Genomic DNA, 16,594 nt, shown 5'->3' on the forward strand with positions numbered 1-16,594 from the left:
GTCATAGTCAACTTGATTTACGAGATAAAAAATAAATTTATTTTTTTTCAATGGTAATCATAGTTGGCTGTGGACCTTTTAAAATCCTTATTTTTTCTGAATTTAACGATATAACTGTCTGTATGTTTTTCTCCTTTTGTTGGCGTAAAACTTCAAAAGAAAAATGTAAAAGTTACCCATACAAAGATTCAGAAAATGGTCACTCTGTATATATTGATTTACTAGTGGAAGGCTCACATAAGATTTTTTCTTACTATCGGATTTTTAGTTAAATGCTTTTTGAAACAGTTTCACCTAACAGCATGCAAAGGTAATTTATAACTTAAAGAATATATTTAGAACAATACAGTCAGCAATGTTTGAATTAAGTTGGTCATATAAACTACTCATATTGTCTTTGTAAGTACGCGTATTTTTCCTCCAACTCATATAATTTAAGTGTTAAAATGATGTATTTTTCTATATGTACGGATAAAATAACACAACGCAAGTTTTCAAGCAATTATTTGATAATTTTTGGTGATTGTCACTTTTTATAGCTATTTAATTGAGCGTCATTTAATGATTTAATAAATCAGAAAGTAGGTATATTGGTTTTGACGTGAGGTTATTATAAGATCTTCGTATCCCTAGGGTTTCCCAAACTCACCAATAATGGAACACTTTACAAACCCACAAATTTTAACGGAACACTTGATTTATTTTTGAGTTGATTTCTAGTAAACTTTATTTTAACACCTAAAAAAAAGGTCCTCACATTTTTTAAAAGTAACGTTTTTCCATTTTATCGAATCTTAAAAAAAAGTATAAAGTAACGGGCATGTCAAGCAAATGTTTTCGCAGCCCACTAGTTCAGATTCATACTTATAGTAACGGCCAGGCGGTTAAAATCCACTAAACCTAAAGGCTAAAAACTGGAAAGACAAGTTTTGTATTGTGAAGTTAATTATGAAGAAAGATCAAAAAGAAATTAACTTCACCAAGGCAATTGTCATTTTAGAGTTCAAAGCCATGTTAGACTTAGACAAATAGGTAAATAACAAATTAAGTACGTATACATTTTTAAACAATTATTCTAAAATTTGGTTTCAGCTCATATCTTTTAGCGTAGTGACATGTAGCGTAGTATGAAATCACATAGTCTTGTTCAAAATGCAGTGTTAGATGGCTTCCGGATAACTCGACGGCTTATCATTGGTCATTTTTGTCAGAGAAGCAGTCTTGTATCTCGAATTTGTCTTATTTTTAAAATTAATTTATGAGGTCAAGTTTGTTAGTTGCTGAATGGTGAATTAAGAGATACGTCTTAGTTTAACAAAATACGAGGGCAATGCGGTTTAAAAAGTATAATTAACTACATGGGAATTCTGGTGTCGTTACTGCTTAAAATTTTTGCTTTCATATAGATAATTTATGATTTGTGACAGTGTCTTATTACCGTTTGTCTTCTAGCTTTTAACGTAATAATTTTTTAGACTCTATATTATTTAACTTTTCTTCAAATGTTTTTCTATTACAGGGTATTGATGCATTCCTTGCAAAAGTCTACAATGAAACCAAGTTTTCATAAATGTTATTAACATTCCTTCAGCTCTTTCTGCACCCTTTTTACTTTCGAAAGTACATTAAAAATTATTAATAAATATGCAATAACTGTTATATGTTTTACTACCGAAACTTGAATTTCATACGTAGGTACCAGTGATGCGGGCGAATGAAGTTCCCGAATAATTAATTACAAAGTAAATTACTGTATCTGTTAAAGTATTAATTAAAAAAATTATATTTTTTAATATTGCGGAAACCCCTTGGAATATTTTAATGAAATTTTGTGCATGTACAGATTTGGAGATTTTATGAGGCAAATTTTATACAACGGCTTTTTCGAAATTATAGCGCTAACGAAACAGGTAAATTTTTCAAGTGCTTCTATGCATTAGGAACAGCGTCTTCTTATTCACTTGGCGCAATAAAAGGTTCCACATTAACCTGAGGCAGCGATGGGAACATAAACGCAAGAAATACTGCTAAATACGAATTTAGACCTTAATTCTAAGCGATTGTTTTCAACAGTATTAAATATGTAAATATTTGAATTATAACTTGAATATTGTCACCACGCTAAGAGCTTGACTGAGTGATGAAAAAAGGCACTTCAGAGCTAATGCCCCATTCGATTTTGAGACATTTAGCTGCAATTAAATATTACTTTATGTATCATGTACACGCAAAAAACGACACTTAGAGCTAAACCACAATTTAAAAAAGGAGCCTCTGTAAGCAAAAAATGATATTCGTTGAAAAATTCGGGTACTCGGCCTTAAATGCACTGATAATATTTTGCTTGGAAAATCGTCAATTCGGCATTAAAGTCGTCATAAATGTCAACTTTTCCAACTAATATTAACTTCTCAAAGATTGTTTCTTCAAAAGGTTGCACACTCTCCTAGTTCCAGCTCGTTTTACTACTTGCTGTTGCTGCTTTCGAATTTGAGGCTGGAATAGTTTTCACAGCTACTTTTTTTGGCATTTTTTGAGGTTTTAGAACTTTTCAAATGTCTTGAGATTTAAGGAAGTTACTGGCAGGAAGTGGAGGTATGCGCAAATGGAACAGTTGAGCGGTTGATGACATTCAGAATTCATTATCCCACAAACCGACTGTTTTTTTTCTTAAAATTATTTTCTTAAATTGCCTATGAAGTTAGAATCATTATTATTAGTTGATATAAACCCAACATACCCCTTCTGGATCCGCCCTTGGTTCTGGTGTTTCTGAGGAAAATATTTCGAAACCAATGTACCAGACTCCAAAACGTGCATATTTGACTTCACTCAACGATGCCGTATTTTTATAATATAAACAACTATAAAATTTTTAGAATAGCACAACACTTTTATCCCGTATATTTTAAACAAGCTATAAAAGCTCCAGACCGAAGAGATTTAGGAAACGTTATCTTATGCCAGCCTTTCACATAACATTCACGTTTAGTTTGTATGTACAATTGGAAGCCAAGGGTTGTGCACTAATTGAACATTATGCCAGTGACTGCATAAATAAATAATTATAAAGTAAATAAACGATAAATATAATATTTAGTTGATTTATTAAGCTGGAGGCGATAGCAACTAAACACATACTTGATTCTTATGCCATATAGGAGTAACTGCTGTCTGTCCGCAGTTAACAAAAATAATATATTAAGTACGACTCAAAATAATATGTTCTCCTGCAATTTAATGTAAAAGTTTAAAACTTTTTTAAATCAATGAGAATATTGGTTATTAGTAATTAACGCAATTTGCTCAATTTAAAGTTAACTTTCTAACCATTCATTATTTTAATTTAATTGACTAGTGTTTCATTGATGTGATCTAAACGAACTGATGCAACCTTGGTAGCTAACAGTAATGAAACCTACCTGAGGCTAAAGAGCTGAGAGATCCAGCAGTGCTACCTCCTCCTTCATACGCATAGTTTCGCAAATCGTCAAAGGGCGGTGCGTTTGGATCACTATCAGCTCGCTTCTTGTGGTCTTCAATGAAGGTTCCCACGTTTAGTTCTTGGCCGGGGACAAGCATGCTAACTGCAAAGATACAACATAAAATAAATTATATTATAAATACGTGAATTCCACTAAATTCTTACATGCAAGTTTGCTCGGGTCCATTTCGGGGTGAGGTCCATTAATGGGAATTTGGAGGGGTGTAATATCGAAAGCGGTCATATCATCTTCGCCACCTCCTTCATCGTCATAGTTGATAATGTTTTCTCTTACGTCATCATCCGGTCCGGGATATTTGATGTGGGCTTCTCTGCGTCGATTATAGACAACGAAAACCAAAACCAGAACTATAGAAAAAAAACTGTTATTAGTAGATGTAACAAGCGAAATCAAATTACATGCAAAAATAGTGCTTGCATATATTTACATTCAACGAATATTTTTCAAAACTATGAATTCGTAAAACATAACATTATTTTCGATGCAAATAACTAAAATGTGTTTTTAACCCGCAAATCTTGTTGCGACAAAGTTATTATTTTAAATACAACTTTACCAATATGCTCGACAACCCATTATTATATACTTTGTGTCCGAAACTTATGGTGTCAAAACTTGGAAAGTGTATGAAATATGTCAAGTACCATATTTTAGAAACTAATCCCAAGTAAGTTGCTGTCATTGCCACTTAAAATCGAGTAAAAGTTGAAACTGAGGAAAATCTGTAAGCACAAATTTAATATAACTTTGCTAACACTCCAGTATTCATAACCAGGCACTGAATTTTCTTTATGAAGAATTTAATTAGTGTCATTCAGGTTTCAGTTATCACCAATAAAAGCATCACGAAAGACTTCTTGAAAACCAGTTTGTTAGTTTGTACTTTTGTTATAATACAGGTTTATTATAATAACAGCAGGAGTACACTTTCATATCCGAGTAAGCTGGCAATAGTTCAACATTGTAATGTATTGATACATTTAAATGAACACACTTTTCTTGAGATTAAGCAGATAAACATGCAGAAGACCGAAGGCAACTCATTATTTCGCAATGTTTAATAATAGTAGTACATTTTTCAAAGGTTTTAGATCAGTTTGCTCTGTTCGGATTATTTCTAATTCGACAACTCAATTACTAATATGCTATAAATCAACAATTAGCAGAATTTGTAAAGCAGCTTTGCCATATTTACTTGTCCATTTAATGAAAAATTACAAATACTTAATTAAAGCAAAACATATATCAAAAACACAACAACTAATATTTTATCAAAAATCGAAAGCTCATTAATATATAGCTTGTCCCAAAAACACAACTTTCAAATTCGCACTGTCTCGATTGATGAGAAAATTGCGAGATGGAAATAATGGATAGATTGAATTCCCGTGCAGTGAGGTTTTCTCATTTTCAAGTCAAAGCAGATAAATTCAAAAAATGCTTTGGGCAAGCCTGACGTGAAGAGCAAATATCAGCTTCCTGAGAGTAATTATAAGCTGAGTACGAGACTTTGAAAAGCTATGCAGCTGTGGAAAATTAATTTTTGTGGTCGGAGAATATGCAGGTTGGACGGTGTAAAGCCTCTAAAGTGAAATTGGAAGAGCGACTAAAGCATCTAAAGCCAGTATTAGAAAGGCAAGATACAAGCCGGTTTAAATGTATCCGGTTGGAGACTAGGAATCAATTAGCAGAGATAAAATCGGATTGAAATGTCTTCGATGGTGGTAATACTCAAATAGCCTGGTTTCCTATTACTGTTTTGGTGTGTGCATATTGAAAGTCAGAATTTCGTTCATTAGCGGTGTATTTTTACAATTCCTTATTTAAATCGGAAATACAAACTTATAATCAAATCCAGTTCTGTAAAATTAGTTAGATTGGATCAAAATTGTTATTTAATCGATGTAATTTATTCTCTTTATAATTCAGTAATTTATGACTTCGCTTTATTCACCTTACACATTTTCGCTGACGCCCAAAAAAACAACATCCACTCTTACAGCTTGCTGCAACTTAAGCATCACAAAGCAATTTCAATTTTGAAGGCAAATCTTATACATATAAACATTGATCCTTTTTAAGACACACTTTCACAGTGATTAAATAATTAGATTTAAGCAGGATATACATATAAGGCATTTCAAATCTAAAATTTAAGTCTTGAGACTTTATGTTGTAAGAAGCAGTAACACTAATTATTTGTTAGAGCAAAGTATGATGTGCGTCATACACGGATAAATTATGAACGTCTAGTAAATTTGATTGACACGGATTTCTGTGAAATAGCTAGAAATTCTGTTCCATAAAAAAATGCTGTTATTATTATATGTTCTATTTTCCAAAGTTTCAAGTTTCACGGGTGAGAAAGTCTTCGTTTCTTACAACGCTGATGACTTTTCTTTACATAAACCCAACAATGGAATTAAAAGTGGCGCACCGTGACTGAGAAATGGAGTCGAGAGAGTGGTTTCAAAGGATGCTTATTCGCTTTAAAGTTTAAATTTAAGCAGTAAATTTACTCGTTCTGCTGTTTTGCCCTTTTTAAAAGTCTTAAAGGATGGAGTGAAACTAACTTCCATGAAGATTTACGTTCACTAGCTCCCAAAATCAGACGATATTGCAAAAACTAAGTCGTTACAGAGTCTTATGGGATTTCTGAACAACTGTTGTTGTTTTCGACTATTTCCTTTCGCAAAATGTTCTTCGGGTTAATTGCACCCTTTAAATAAGGCACGTTAGAGACATAATAAAGTGGGAAAGTTGAGATCCAATACTGACACACAAAGGCTATTTATTAAAGGTAAATTCCAAATCAATTTTGAATAACGCTTAAATAATCAACTTAATAAAGCTTAAATCGATTTTTCAAATAACAATAGGCAAATGTAAATGTTAAACTTAACTGTGTCACAGCAGTAATTTAAAAAATAAATAAATCATCAACGTAAAATCGTCGAACCAACACGTGCACTCAAATTTATATTTACAGTAATTATTACAGTCTGGATTTCTAGGCAATAGGTTTTTGGTAAATAATAAAAGCAATATGCGTTTGTTAATCAGTGGGAGCAAAATGTGCAAAACTTTGTCATTTGATAGAATATTTAATGCCTTTTTGTCTTTTTTGTGCTGATTTAAATTTTTTGGGTTTATTTGCGGCTTTTTATATGTTTGTTTTAATAAGACGAACAACATCAACGTATATAATTTGAGAATTTTTAGAGAAAGACATTACTAGGTAACAACAACATTTAGCTTACTGTAGACGAAACTATAGATGCAAGATATTTCATTTGCTCAAGAGAACTGGAAGCAACAAATAACAACACGGTTTCCAGATTTATAAATGGAACCTTAATAGACTCTTACCATCATAAACCTGTGCCATATGAAAAAATGTTGCTAACGATTTGCGATGCTGCGCCTTATATGACCCAAAGTATCCAACTAGGTGATTAAACCTTGGAAATTTTTCAAATGAAACTTATCTACCCGACAAGAATTTCATGCCGATATAGAAAATAGAGAACTGACTGAAAACAGAGACCTAAATAATATTTGTTTTAGTAAAAGTGATTTAAAGTTAGTAAGTGCAACCATAAAACATTTAGAGGATCAACAACAGCTATTGGTTGGGTCGGTTCAAAATATTAATGTTTTATATAAATCTTTAGTAAGTTATTGTTTGAAATAATAATAATTTCACTTATTTGTTTCATTTAAAACATTTGCTGAAATTATTTTTTAACTACACTGAATTTTTAATGTAGAAATCGATTTGCTTTTTAAACGTGTATATGTATTTAAACATGTATAGTGAAGGAAACTGTTCGTTTATGTGCCTTTAATTCCACTGAAAGCATCAGCATTATTTGTTATCTTTGGGTCAATATTTCCAAGGAATAATCGAATCTCTATTTGGAAAATTTACCGTAAATTTTATGCATACTTTAAGTGTTTTTATTAACAAGAGTGTGGGTGTCAACCCTATATGACGAATTTTGAGTTTAGGTATAATTAACTATTCAGTCGATAACTATTTATTGTCTAGTTGCTATCGATAAAGCTTATTCCTCACATATAATAATTATTTCTTTTATTATACGAATCACAGTAAATAATCAGTTGCATTGTTCCGGCTGATTTAAACTACTCAAAATCAGCCCAGAATATGCGATATCGCAACGCAAAACAATATAATTTTTGCAGCATTTTTGAAGCTTTTGGTGTAATAAGTTGTTTTACAAAAGCTCCATTAAATGGAATCATTTAAAACTCGCCACACAGTGTCACATTTTCGTTTTTCTTGGTTCTAAATCAAATAACTTTTGATCGAATCGATGAATTGCAGGTAATCAGGAATATTAAAAAAATGCATTAAGCAAGTCCATTTGTAGGTCAGTGAAAATTTGCGAAGTTAATAAATTTTGGAAAAAAAGAAAAGAAAAAACTTCCAGAGAACGTTTGTAAGCTAAAGCAAGTCAGGTATAATCTAATACATCGTATATTAGATTTACAAATTATAAAAACACAATAGTCATTAAGATCAAGTAAGTGTTGTTAGCTACTAGCACAATTTATCAATTTCGTACAATTTTTCCCGATCTATATATCTTTAAAACGCCTTAATTATTATTTATCCAAGATTCATGATTACCTAAGCTTCTTAAAAAATAATTTAATTTTCATTTCATATTCATTAACTAGATCCAAATTTTGATTGATTTTAAAGCAAGAAAATCGGAAATGTGGCACTGTAGGCCACTTGCAATATGTCATCTTTAGAAGCAAAATGAATAAATAACTTATGAAAATGAACATGGAAAGCGGTATGGTACTGTTGCAACTGTAGCTGCAGATGTACATCTCATATCCAAATTTATTTCATAAAATGAATTCTTATGCTTGCGATCAATCGGTTGCAATATATTCGAGTTTCTAAGTAAAAGATTTAAACAAACTTCAGTCAACTCACAGTAAATGGGGCAAGACAAAGAAGTAAAATCTAAAAAATAGGAGTTATTTATTCAAATGTCGAAAACAGTTACTAGAGCGAGTCGTGCTGTAATCGGTTTTTATGCTCCAGTGAATTTGGGAAAATTGGATTTTTTACATGCGAAATATTATCAGAGCTCCAAGGGTAATTGATAAGATATCACTGATGTATTATTGATTTATATTTTGAATAAACCTTCTGCTTCTATACATTTTGCACTGATTCCACTGAGGAAATTAAAATAGTTTTTATAACCTTTGATTGTTCACTTTAGGCAAACAAAGGGAAACAAATTTTAAATTATTTTTTGTTTCTGACAACTGAGCGTAATTTAATTTAAAAATGAAGTTCGAGCATTTCTAATTCACTGTAAAACAAGTTTTAGGAGACAACGTTCACTAAGTTTAAAAGTTTATAGTCACACTAGTTTGCCTAGACCGGAGAGTTGGAACTTTAAATTAGATATACCCTGAAACTAGTTATGACTTGACTCTAGTTTGATTAGTTTGTAATTACATTTTTAACAAATTATATTCCAATTGGATATTCACTTTTTCCCTATTTAACTAAATTAGCCGAAGTTGAATGGGGGTTGAGAAATTCTGAATTGAATGGAAACTTTACATTTCTCACAAGCAGGCAACGCATATATTAAGACGATTAGGTTAAAATTGTAGTTGAAAAATGCATTAAATTTGATGATAAATTTACACAATATAGTGAAGTAAAATAAGGCTTACATTCTCAGGCAAGTCCAAACTGAATACATACCCAAAAGTCCCATCAGACACCCTATAACAGTTAATATAAAGTCTTTGGAAGGTAAAATTGCTCCTGCTGAGGCCAATTCCAGCTCGCAGTTTAATCCTGTGTGCCCTGAAGGGCAGACGCACTCATATCTTAAGGGTGGATTATGATCAACACATCTACCCCCGTTTGTGCATGGAAGCCAATCGCATTCATTTACATTGGCACAATTACCGTCTTGAAGCCGATAGCCGGCCTGGCATCTAAAATAATACCTTTGGTGAGCACTTGCAAAAATTGAAAGAGACTACACCTTTTATAGGACTGCAGAGGGACTGAGTATATTCATCTATTTGTTGATTCGTTACAATTAATTGCGTACAACTATGAAGTAACAATACAACATAGTTTCTGCGTTATAATGGTTAATTCTAGCAAATTTTGTTTTCTTAGCTATAATTACAATTATTTCTAACCCAAACCCACAAGTACTCTGCTCCCAGTAATTTACCATTGAATTATTTATTATTACGTTTTCGTTCGTAATCTCATGTAGCATCTAGTAGCAAATATCGGACACTTCAAATGATACTGTAAAATCCAAAATTCAATCGGATTTTTTGGGCGCAACATTTTGAAATTAGTTACTACCAACTGCATTATGGTGACGAAATTGCTATTTAAATGAAAACCTTTCCTTCACTGTGATGGATGACAAAATTTGCGGCATGATTCCAGAGAGGTATAATTTTCAGAGATATTATAGGAAATTTATGCCCAATTTGCAATGTGGAAAATTCAATATATTCGACACTGATCACAGTAGAATGGAGCATTTGCGGGGAACTGGAATTTACGTACAGGGTAACGAAATCATCAATTTTACCTTGCATGGAATTGATAAATGGCATCGAATTTCAACTTCAAATGGACCAGATATAAAAATATGCTGGTTACATCTATTTGCCCAACATAAATATTTCTTAGAACCAGCACCTCTAGAATACTTGTAAATAGACATTGTAAGCTATTGGGAAATCGGATCTTTTATCATGATAAATTCAATATTTCTACTGGGATGTTTTCAAGTTGTCATTTTATATCAAACATCAAGACTTACTCCTCCTGGCTTAAATGTTAATTTTGTAGTCTGAAATTAAAAAGGAAGTAGAAAAATCTTGAAAGAAAGGCATTTTTTTCATAAATTTGCCAAAATGAAGTGACGTTCTAACGGAATTTGCCTAGGAAGCAACTAGCTAGAAAAAGCTCGGAAAATGTCTCTATGAGATTATGCTGCTTGAGTTAATGAGGTTAATTAGAATTTTTGCGACTGCGAAGAAAATTAAACGGTATATTAACAGACAGACGTTAGATTTATCATCATTGTCATCATATACAGCTTGTCTCGTGCACTGCCACAATCTTAGGGGCCTTCCACTATCGTTATCCGGCCGTTTTGAGGAAATCCTTATCAATCGACAGTTTTTCATGATTTATGTGTATTGGCTCTGGATCGCCATTCTAATATTTTCGTCCATATTTTATATGTCATTTTTGCGACGTGGTCGGCCCAGTTCCATAAGTGGAAGACTCCCTATTGCATCCGTAAGTTTTGTGCTTCTATGTAGTTGTTTATTTCGCATTTTTTTCTCGCGATGGCATGCCTAACTTAGACCTCTCCAGGACTCGTTAATTATGTTAATTGTTTTATTGGCAGTATTTTGTGTGAATGTTAATATTTCCGAGGCAAACATCTATTAGTGAAACGAAACGTCGGTGATTATTCATGGTATTGGCATAGGCAATTGGGTTTTGGCCATGTTAAGTTTCAAGCCCACTATTTATGAAGCTCCGGAGAGTTCTGAGACCATTTTAAATGCCTTATCTGGAACGTCTGAGATCATCTAGATATCGTGGACAGAACTTGAATGGTTTAGCTTTTCTCCATTTATCCTTTTAGGCCTTTATTGCATAATTCAACTTTTTTTAAACATCTCATGTTGTGATAAGTTTGATAGAAATTGAGCTTCAATTCAATATGTTTTATTAGGTAGGCCTGGTTAACACTGTGTTGAGTTGCGCTTTTGAGTTGTTGTCGCTCTCTGAGTTAATCAGTTTTAACTCATCGGTTAATGATTTATAAGTCATTTATTAAAGTGTAACATCTAAAACAAAGGATCATCAAAATTTTCCCAGTAACGTTTGTTTGAAAGTACTGACTGTTTGGTTTTTGACCTAAAACGGGAAAAACTGGAAGTTTTGAAGAGCCTTAAAAATTCTTCAAAGCGATGAGGGTGACGAGTTTTCCAAATAATTGATTATAAATATTCGCCTGTTTTGCTTGAGAAAATATTTTTGAGAAAAAAACCCAAAAAAATGATTAGGGGTTTGTCGAAAATTCGAAGTAGCATACAGTTTGAGAAAAAATTTTACAACAAAATTTCATTTATAATTTTTCACAGGAAATGGCTGAATATTGTCAGTATTTTTAAGTAAAACGTTAGAAAATAATGCGTTTCTTGCGTAGATATTTGATTTTTGGCGCAAATTCGAAACCGGAAAAAGTTTTTTAAATTTTTCAAATTTCAAGACTTTCAAGACTACAATGCGACGAAGAAGACGAATGTTTTAATAAAATTTATTTTATATTTTTTCGCGGAAATCACCTTAAGTGAAACTTTGGAAAATTTGCTACAACTGGAAAATTCTGATATTCTGAAGAACATTTAAAAATATTATTAATTAATAGCCCTTAAAATAAATCTAAGAACAACAAAAAATAAGGTCGTCAAAATTTTACCAGGAACGGAACTGAGTTACCGCGCCGGTGGGTTAGGTTGGCGCACCAAGCCATTTGCGCTGCACTGCGCCAGCTAAAGATTCTACCCTGCAGTAATAATTGATTTAGTTAGATTGAGTATTTAGAAACCTGTTACGATGGCGACCCTAAATAAATGCTAGCGAGAGCACAGGTTGCACCGCGTTTAAGTATACAAAAAAAATTCCTTCTGAAAATATCCTTCGCACTTAAGAACGGGTGGATTATTCAAACGAAGAATTACCAATAATTTCGTGGTATCTATAAGAACTAGACAACCATCGGCTCAATACTGAACTCAAACAGATCAATTTTTTTACTATTCTTTTTCCGGCATTCTAAGTTGCTAGTAAAATACCTTACTGTTTTACTTAAAAACTTATTTTACTGTTGGGCCATTCCATTTAGTTTCAGTTATTTACCGTCCCAGCTAAGTCTGCATCAAACTTCTGACTTGTTTACAAAAAAAATTACTCAATGAGATATATCTTAAAGTAGGTATTTACTTTGTTCCATTTGTTTCCAACAGTTTGATCTTTAGTTAGATGAATAACTATTAACAAAAGAAAATATGGAAATTAATTCAATGACAATTAAGTGAGTGCGGATAAGACATCGAACTGGCTACTGTTGCATCCTCCAGAGTTTTCACGCCTTTAAAGTTTTAGCGTCAGACTCAACAAAATGGGGAAAACTTTAAAAGTTTCCGTTCGAAAACGTTAGGAATTACATATTTTCACCACCACCACCTTTCAGTGAACCATCGTTGAACAAAGATCTCAAATGTAAACTGAACGATATTAATTCAGAACAAATTTTTTTTATAGTAACTTCAGAGTTCTTTCACTTTGCTTCCCTCAGTCGTATTTGCATTTTATCTAAATGCATATTTAAGCTTTATTGGTGACGACTAATGATCTATTTTTACATCATTTATTCAAAGTCGCTGAGGTTTAACTCAAATAGGCTGATTTATCACCTTCATTCAAAGCTTCTCGCTTATGTCCATTTTGTCACTGATATTCACAATTTATGACTCTCATCGATCTTTCCATTGTTTTCCTTAATAATTTTCCAGCGATCAGTTGTTATTTTCATTTGCTAATTCCGAAAATCACGGTTGTCCTTTTGGTAATTCAAATTCCGAGAATATGCCTTTGTACTTTCATTATTGAAATTGTTTTAATTCCAAATCATTTCCCTACGGCATATTGTTAATTATTGTTCATTTGATGAGCAATGCATATTGGATAAAACTTGGTTTTGTTTGTCAGGATTAATTTAGTGGTCAAATTCGACTTAAAATTTGGCGTATAAAAAATTAGAAAAAAAAAGCAAAAACATTTTTATTTTAAAATTGCCTCTGTTTAAATGTGTAAGCAAGATTCACTTATTTTTAATAACGTGTTGGTGTTATTATATTTTTCCTTTCCTGGGTTTCAGTCAAAATGCGAAATCGTTTTTGTTTCATATCGTTTACTTCATATAACGTTTTGGCGAGACAATAGCGCCTTCATCAGATTTAAAATTCAACACAAACCCATAATTGGGAAACATTAGATTCTTTTAGGTCTTGCCTGACTTGAAACCTCACATTTGATTGAATAGTTTCAAGACAGCTAAGCCCTAAAAGAATCTAATGTTTTCTAATTATAGGTTTATGAAATAAACAAAATGAAAAAAAAAATTCACATTTTGACTGAAACCCAGGAAAGAAAAAAAACAATTACACGCAGTCAGGAAAATAAATCAAAATAACGTGTTATTTGATATTTTTTATGTGTTTGAAGCAATTCAATTTCCTTTACTGTTTTTGGTATTACTTTTGCGTTTACGATGTCTTTATTGTGTACAGAAATATTAATCTACAGAGAAAGTGTGAACGGGCTGTGCTTTTTAACATTGTTTTATCTGTTTTGTTTTCAACTTTACTTTAATGTGGCGTACATATTTTATACAAGATTATTTTTTGGTTAAAGTATACATTTAGAAAGAATGACATTGATAAACTTTGAGACTTTTTGAAAAACACTTGTAGCTAAATTAATGCCTAGTAGAAACGTGGAAATGCTTTTAAGTTTTTTAGTTTAAATACATAGCTTGAAAATGTATTAACACAATTTGAATGTTCAATAACTATAGGTGGGTCGAGATAATCATAAATTTGTATTTTCTTATCGCACCCATGTTATTTATCAATATAATGTTAAGATGTATTACAGAATTGCGTCTCATCTCAAAAACTTAAAAATGGTGTCCGAAATTTGCAGAACTTTATCAGGCAACTTTCTCAGTTGCTGTTAACTATGGGTGCAATAATTGAATATTAGTACCTATTAAGTTTTGTTACTTGTAACAAAAATGCATTTTTGTGTGTATCGTCTTCCAATGTGCTAGCCTAGAATTATTTGATATTGTTGTTGCCTACTTTTTTATTCGTTTACTCGAGTTTACAAAACAATATCCTAAGAGTTCATGTACAGTTGCTTTACTTATGTATGCGATACATTTTTTAAGATTTTTCTCCGAACACATTCATTTATATCGGGTGGAGTAATAATTCAATAAGATCATCCACTTAATTTATCAACTTAATCTTTTTGCTACATTACTGTGTTTCACAAAAATGGTAAAATATTCACAAAAACTCGGAAATTGCCACATTAATAGAGAAAAATATTCTGCAGTATTCGGCAGTAAACAGTAAGCTTAACTATAGTGTGAATTTAGTTCCGATTGAGCTCTTGGTTTAAACTTCAAATAAAAGGCGATATTTGATATGATATACAACATTAAACCAAAATGTTATGCATTATACCACTTTCTGGTCATTTCCCAGCATCAGATTGGCCTGGAGCACTGGAGTTAAACAATAAGATAATAAAATTAAGCTCCAGCTTAAATTTTGAATAATTCTTGAAGTCAGAAGTTTTAAAAGACAGTTTTGATTAGTTGAAATTTCGTTTTCGAATTGAAAATTTTCGAGTTGAGCAACAGTTCTATTTTTAAGTGATTTCTTCGCGTGTTGTTTCTTTACACATTATTTTTAGAAACGCAAAATTAATCTGTAATTATTTTCAGTTCTCACGTTGTGTATTAATGACTTTAGTGACTGCAGCTGATTGAAATGCATACACATATAAATGGCTCCAAATGTAAAATTAAATTCGTCAAGAACGTTTGGAGCGCTTTTCGTTTAGTTGTTTTTGACTTTCGTTAAGTTGAATCTTAAAATTTGTCTTTGGAAATATTACCATGCGAACAAGCACTTGCTTCAAAAAGTAAATACATACAGTAAAATTTTGACATTTTTGCTTTAAGCGATAAACTTTTTGCGTTAACAACAAATCGCGTCTCACTGTGCTGCACTGTAAATTGCGCTTCTAATTCTCTTAATTTTTTTCTAACGAAATTATAGTTACCTCATACATCCTAACGCTGGAGGTGGGAAGTAAATTTGGGACATCCTGTTTAGAGTACCAAATCGTGGTTCTAGTAAGCTTTTATGCATATTTTGTACATCTCTGATTTTCAATTTGACTTAAGCAACTTTTCTCGTTTAGAATAAATTAGGAGATACTCTAGACGCAAAAGGCTAATCTGGGAATTTAGCAGCAGTGCTGCTGCTTGTTTTAGAGACTTTCTGATCAACTTAAAATAGCAAATAATGAGATATCTTTATGCGTTGTAATGCACAAAGTAGTTCCTGCAAACAATGAAATAAACGCCTCGGATGAGAAATTAAACTAGATAACTGAAACATGATCGGTGTAGTTTTCGCGAAATTTACATAATTATCAACTTGGACACCTCATCGCGGGCACATTTAATGGCATAGCCTATGCGCATGTTAGATCTTGTACGCTGAAAACTTTAGGATAAGATAGTAATTCAACTCCTGGAACAATGTATATTTTATCTGCATGCAAAACCGATGCAACACTAACTGTAAAACAGTTAGCGTGTAAAGTTTCATAAAGTTGTTTCAAAGTTTATAGTGGCACTGTGAGTCGAATTTTAATTATCTATATTGTGTTTCCGTAACACTGTTTCTTACTTTCTGAGAACTCCAGTATAAACAGATTTATAAATAGATTTGGAAGTTTTCCTGTTGAAGAGTTAGGTACTTAAAGTTTATAAAATTTCCAATTGCATTGAACAACTGTTGAGGCGAATTAAAGGAGTTAAATTTTGTCGGTTTTCTTTCCTACAAACAAATAATTAGTTTTTCAGTCTGGAGTCCTGAAACTTCGGACAACTGGCGAGTGAGACTTTTAAGTCCCTATTTATATTCCAACTTTATCATAACATTTACCACATACAATCAACAAACATGCACTAGTCTACATGCGTATTCTTTATGCTATAGGTGCGTTAATAAATGTAAGTGCTTTCAGATATAGCAGTGGTAAAATTTGGAGATTTCTTCCTTCTTCTCAAAAAATACTATTAACTTGCACAATTCTACTGGATTATTTGCTCGAGAGTCCTCCTAAATTACCAACTGCTATTCAAAGTAAACATGAA

The 16,594-nt window shown here is 32.1% G+C and overlaps 1 protein-coding gene across 1 annotated transcript in view; it reads right to left on the reverse strand.

Moving 5' to 3' along the window:
• Positions 1–16,594, reverse strand: part of LOC109536861 (neural-cadherin-like) — a 36,238-nt gene that overhangs the window by 4,605 nt on the left and 15,039 nt on the right. Inside the window, exons 5-6 of the mRNA XM_048664489.1 lie at positions 3,650–3,853; positions 3,423–3,587 (exon numbers count right to left, since the gene is read on the reverse strand). Coding sequence (XP_048520446.1) covers positions 3,423–3,587; positions 3,650–3,853 — 369 coding nt within the window. The remainder of the gene's footprint in view (positions 1–3,422; positions 3,588–3,649; positions 3,854–16,594) is intronic.

This window comes from Dendroctonus ponderosae, unplaced genomic scaffold (genome assembly GCF_020466585.1).
Source record: "Dendroctonus ponderosae isolate FM_Combo_2020 unplaced genomic scaffold, Dpon_F_20191213v2 Dpon_F_20191213_28, whole genome shotgun sequence".
Classification (NCBI taxonomy): Eukaryota; Metazoa; Arthropoda; class Insecta; order Coleoptera; family Curculionidae; genus Dendroctonus; species Dendroctonus ponderosae.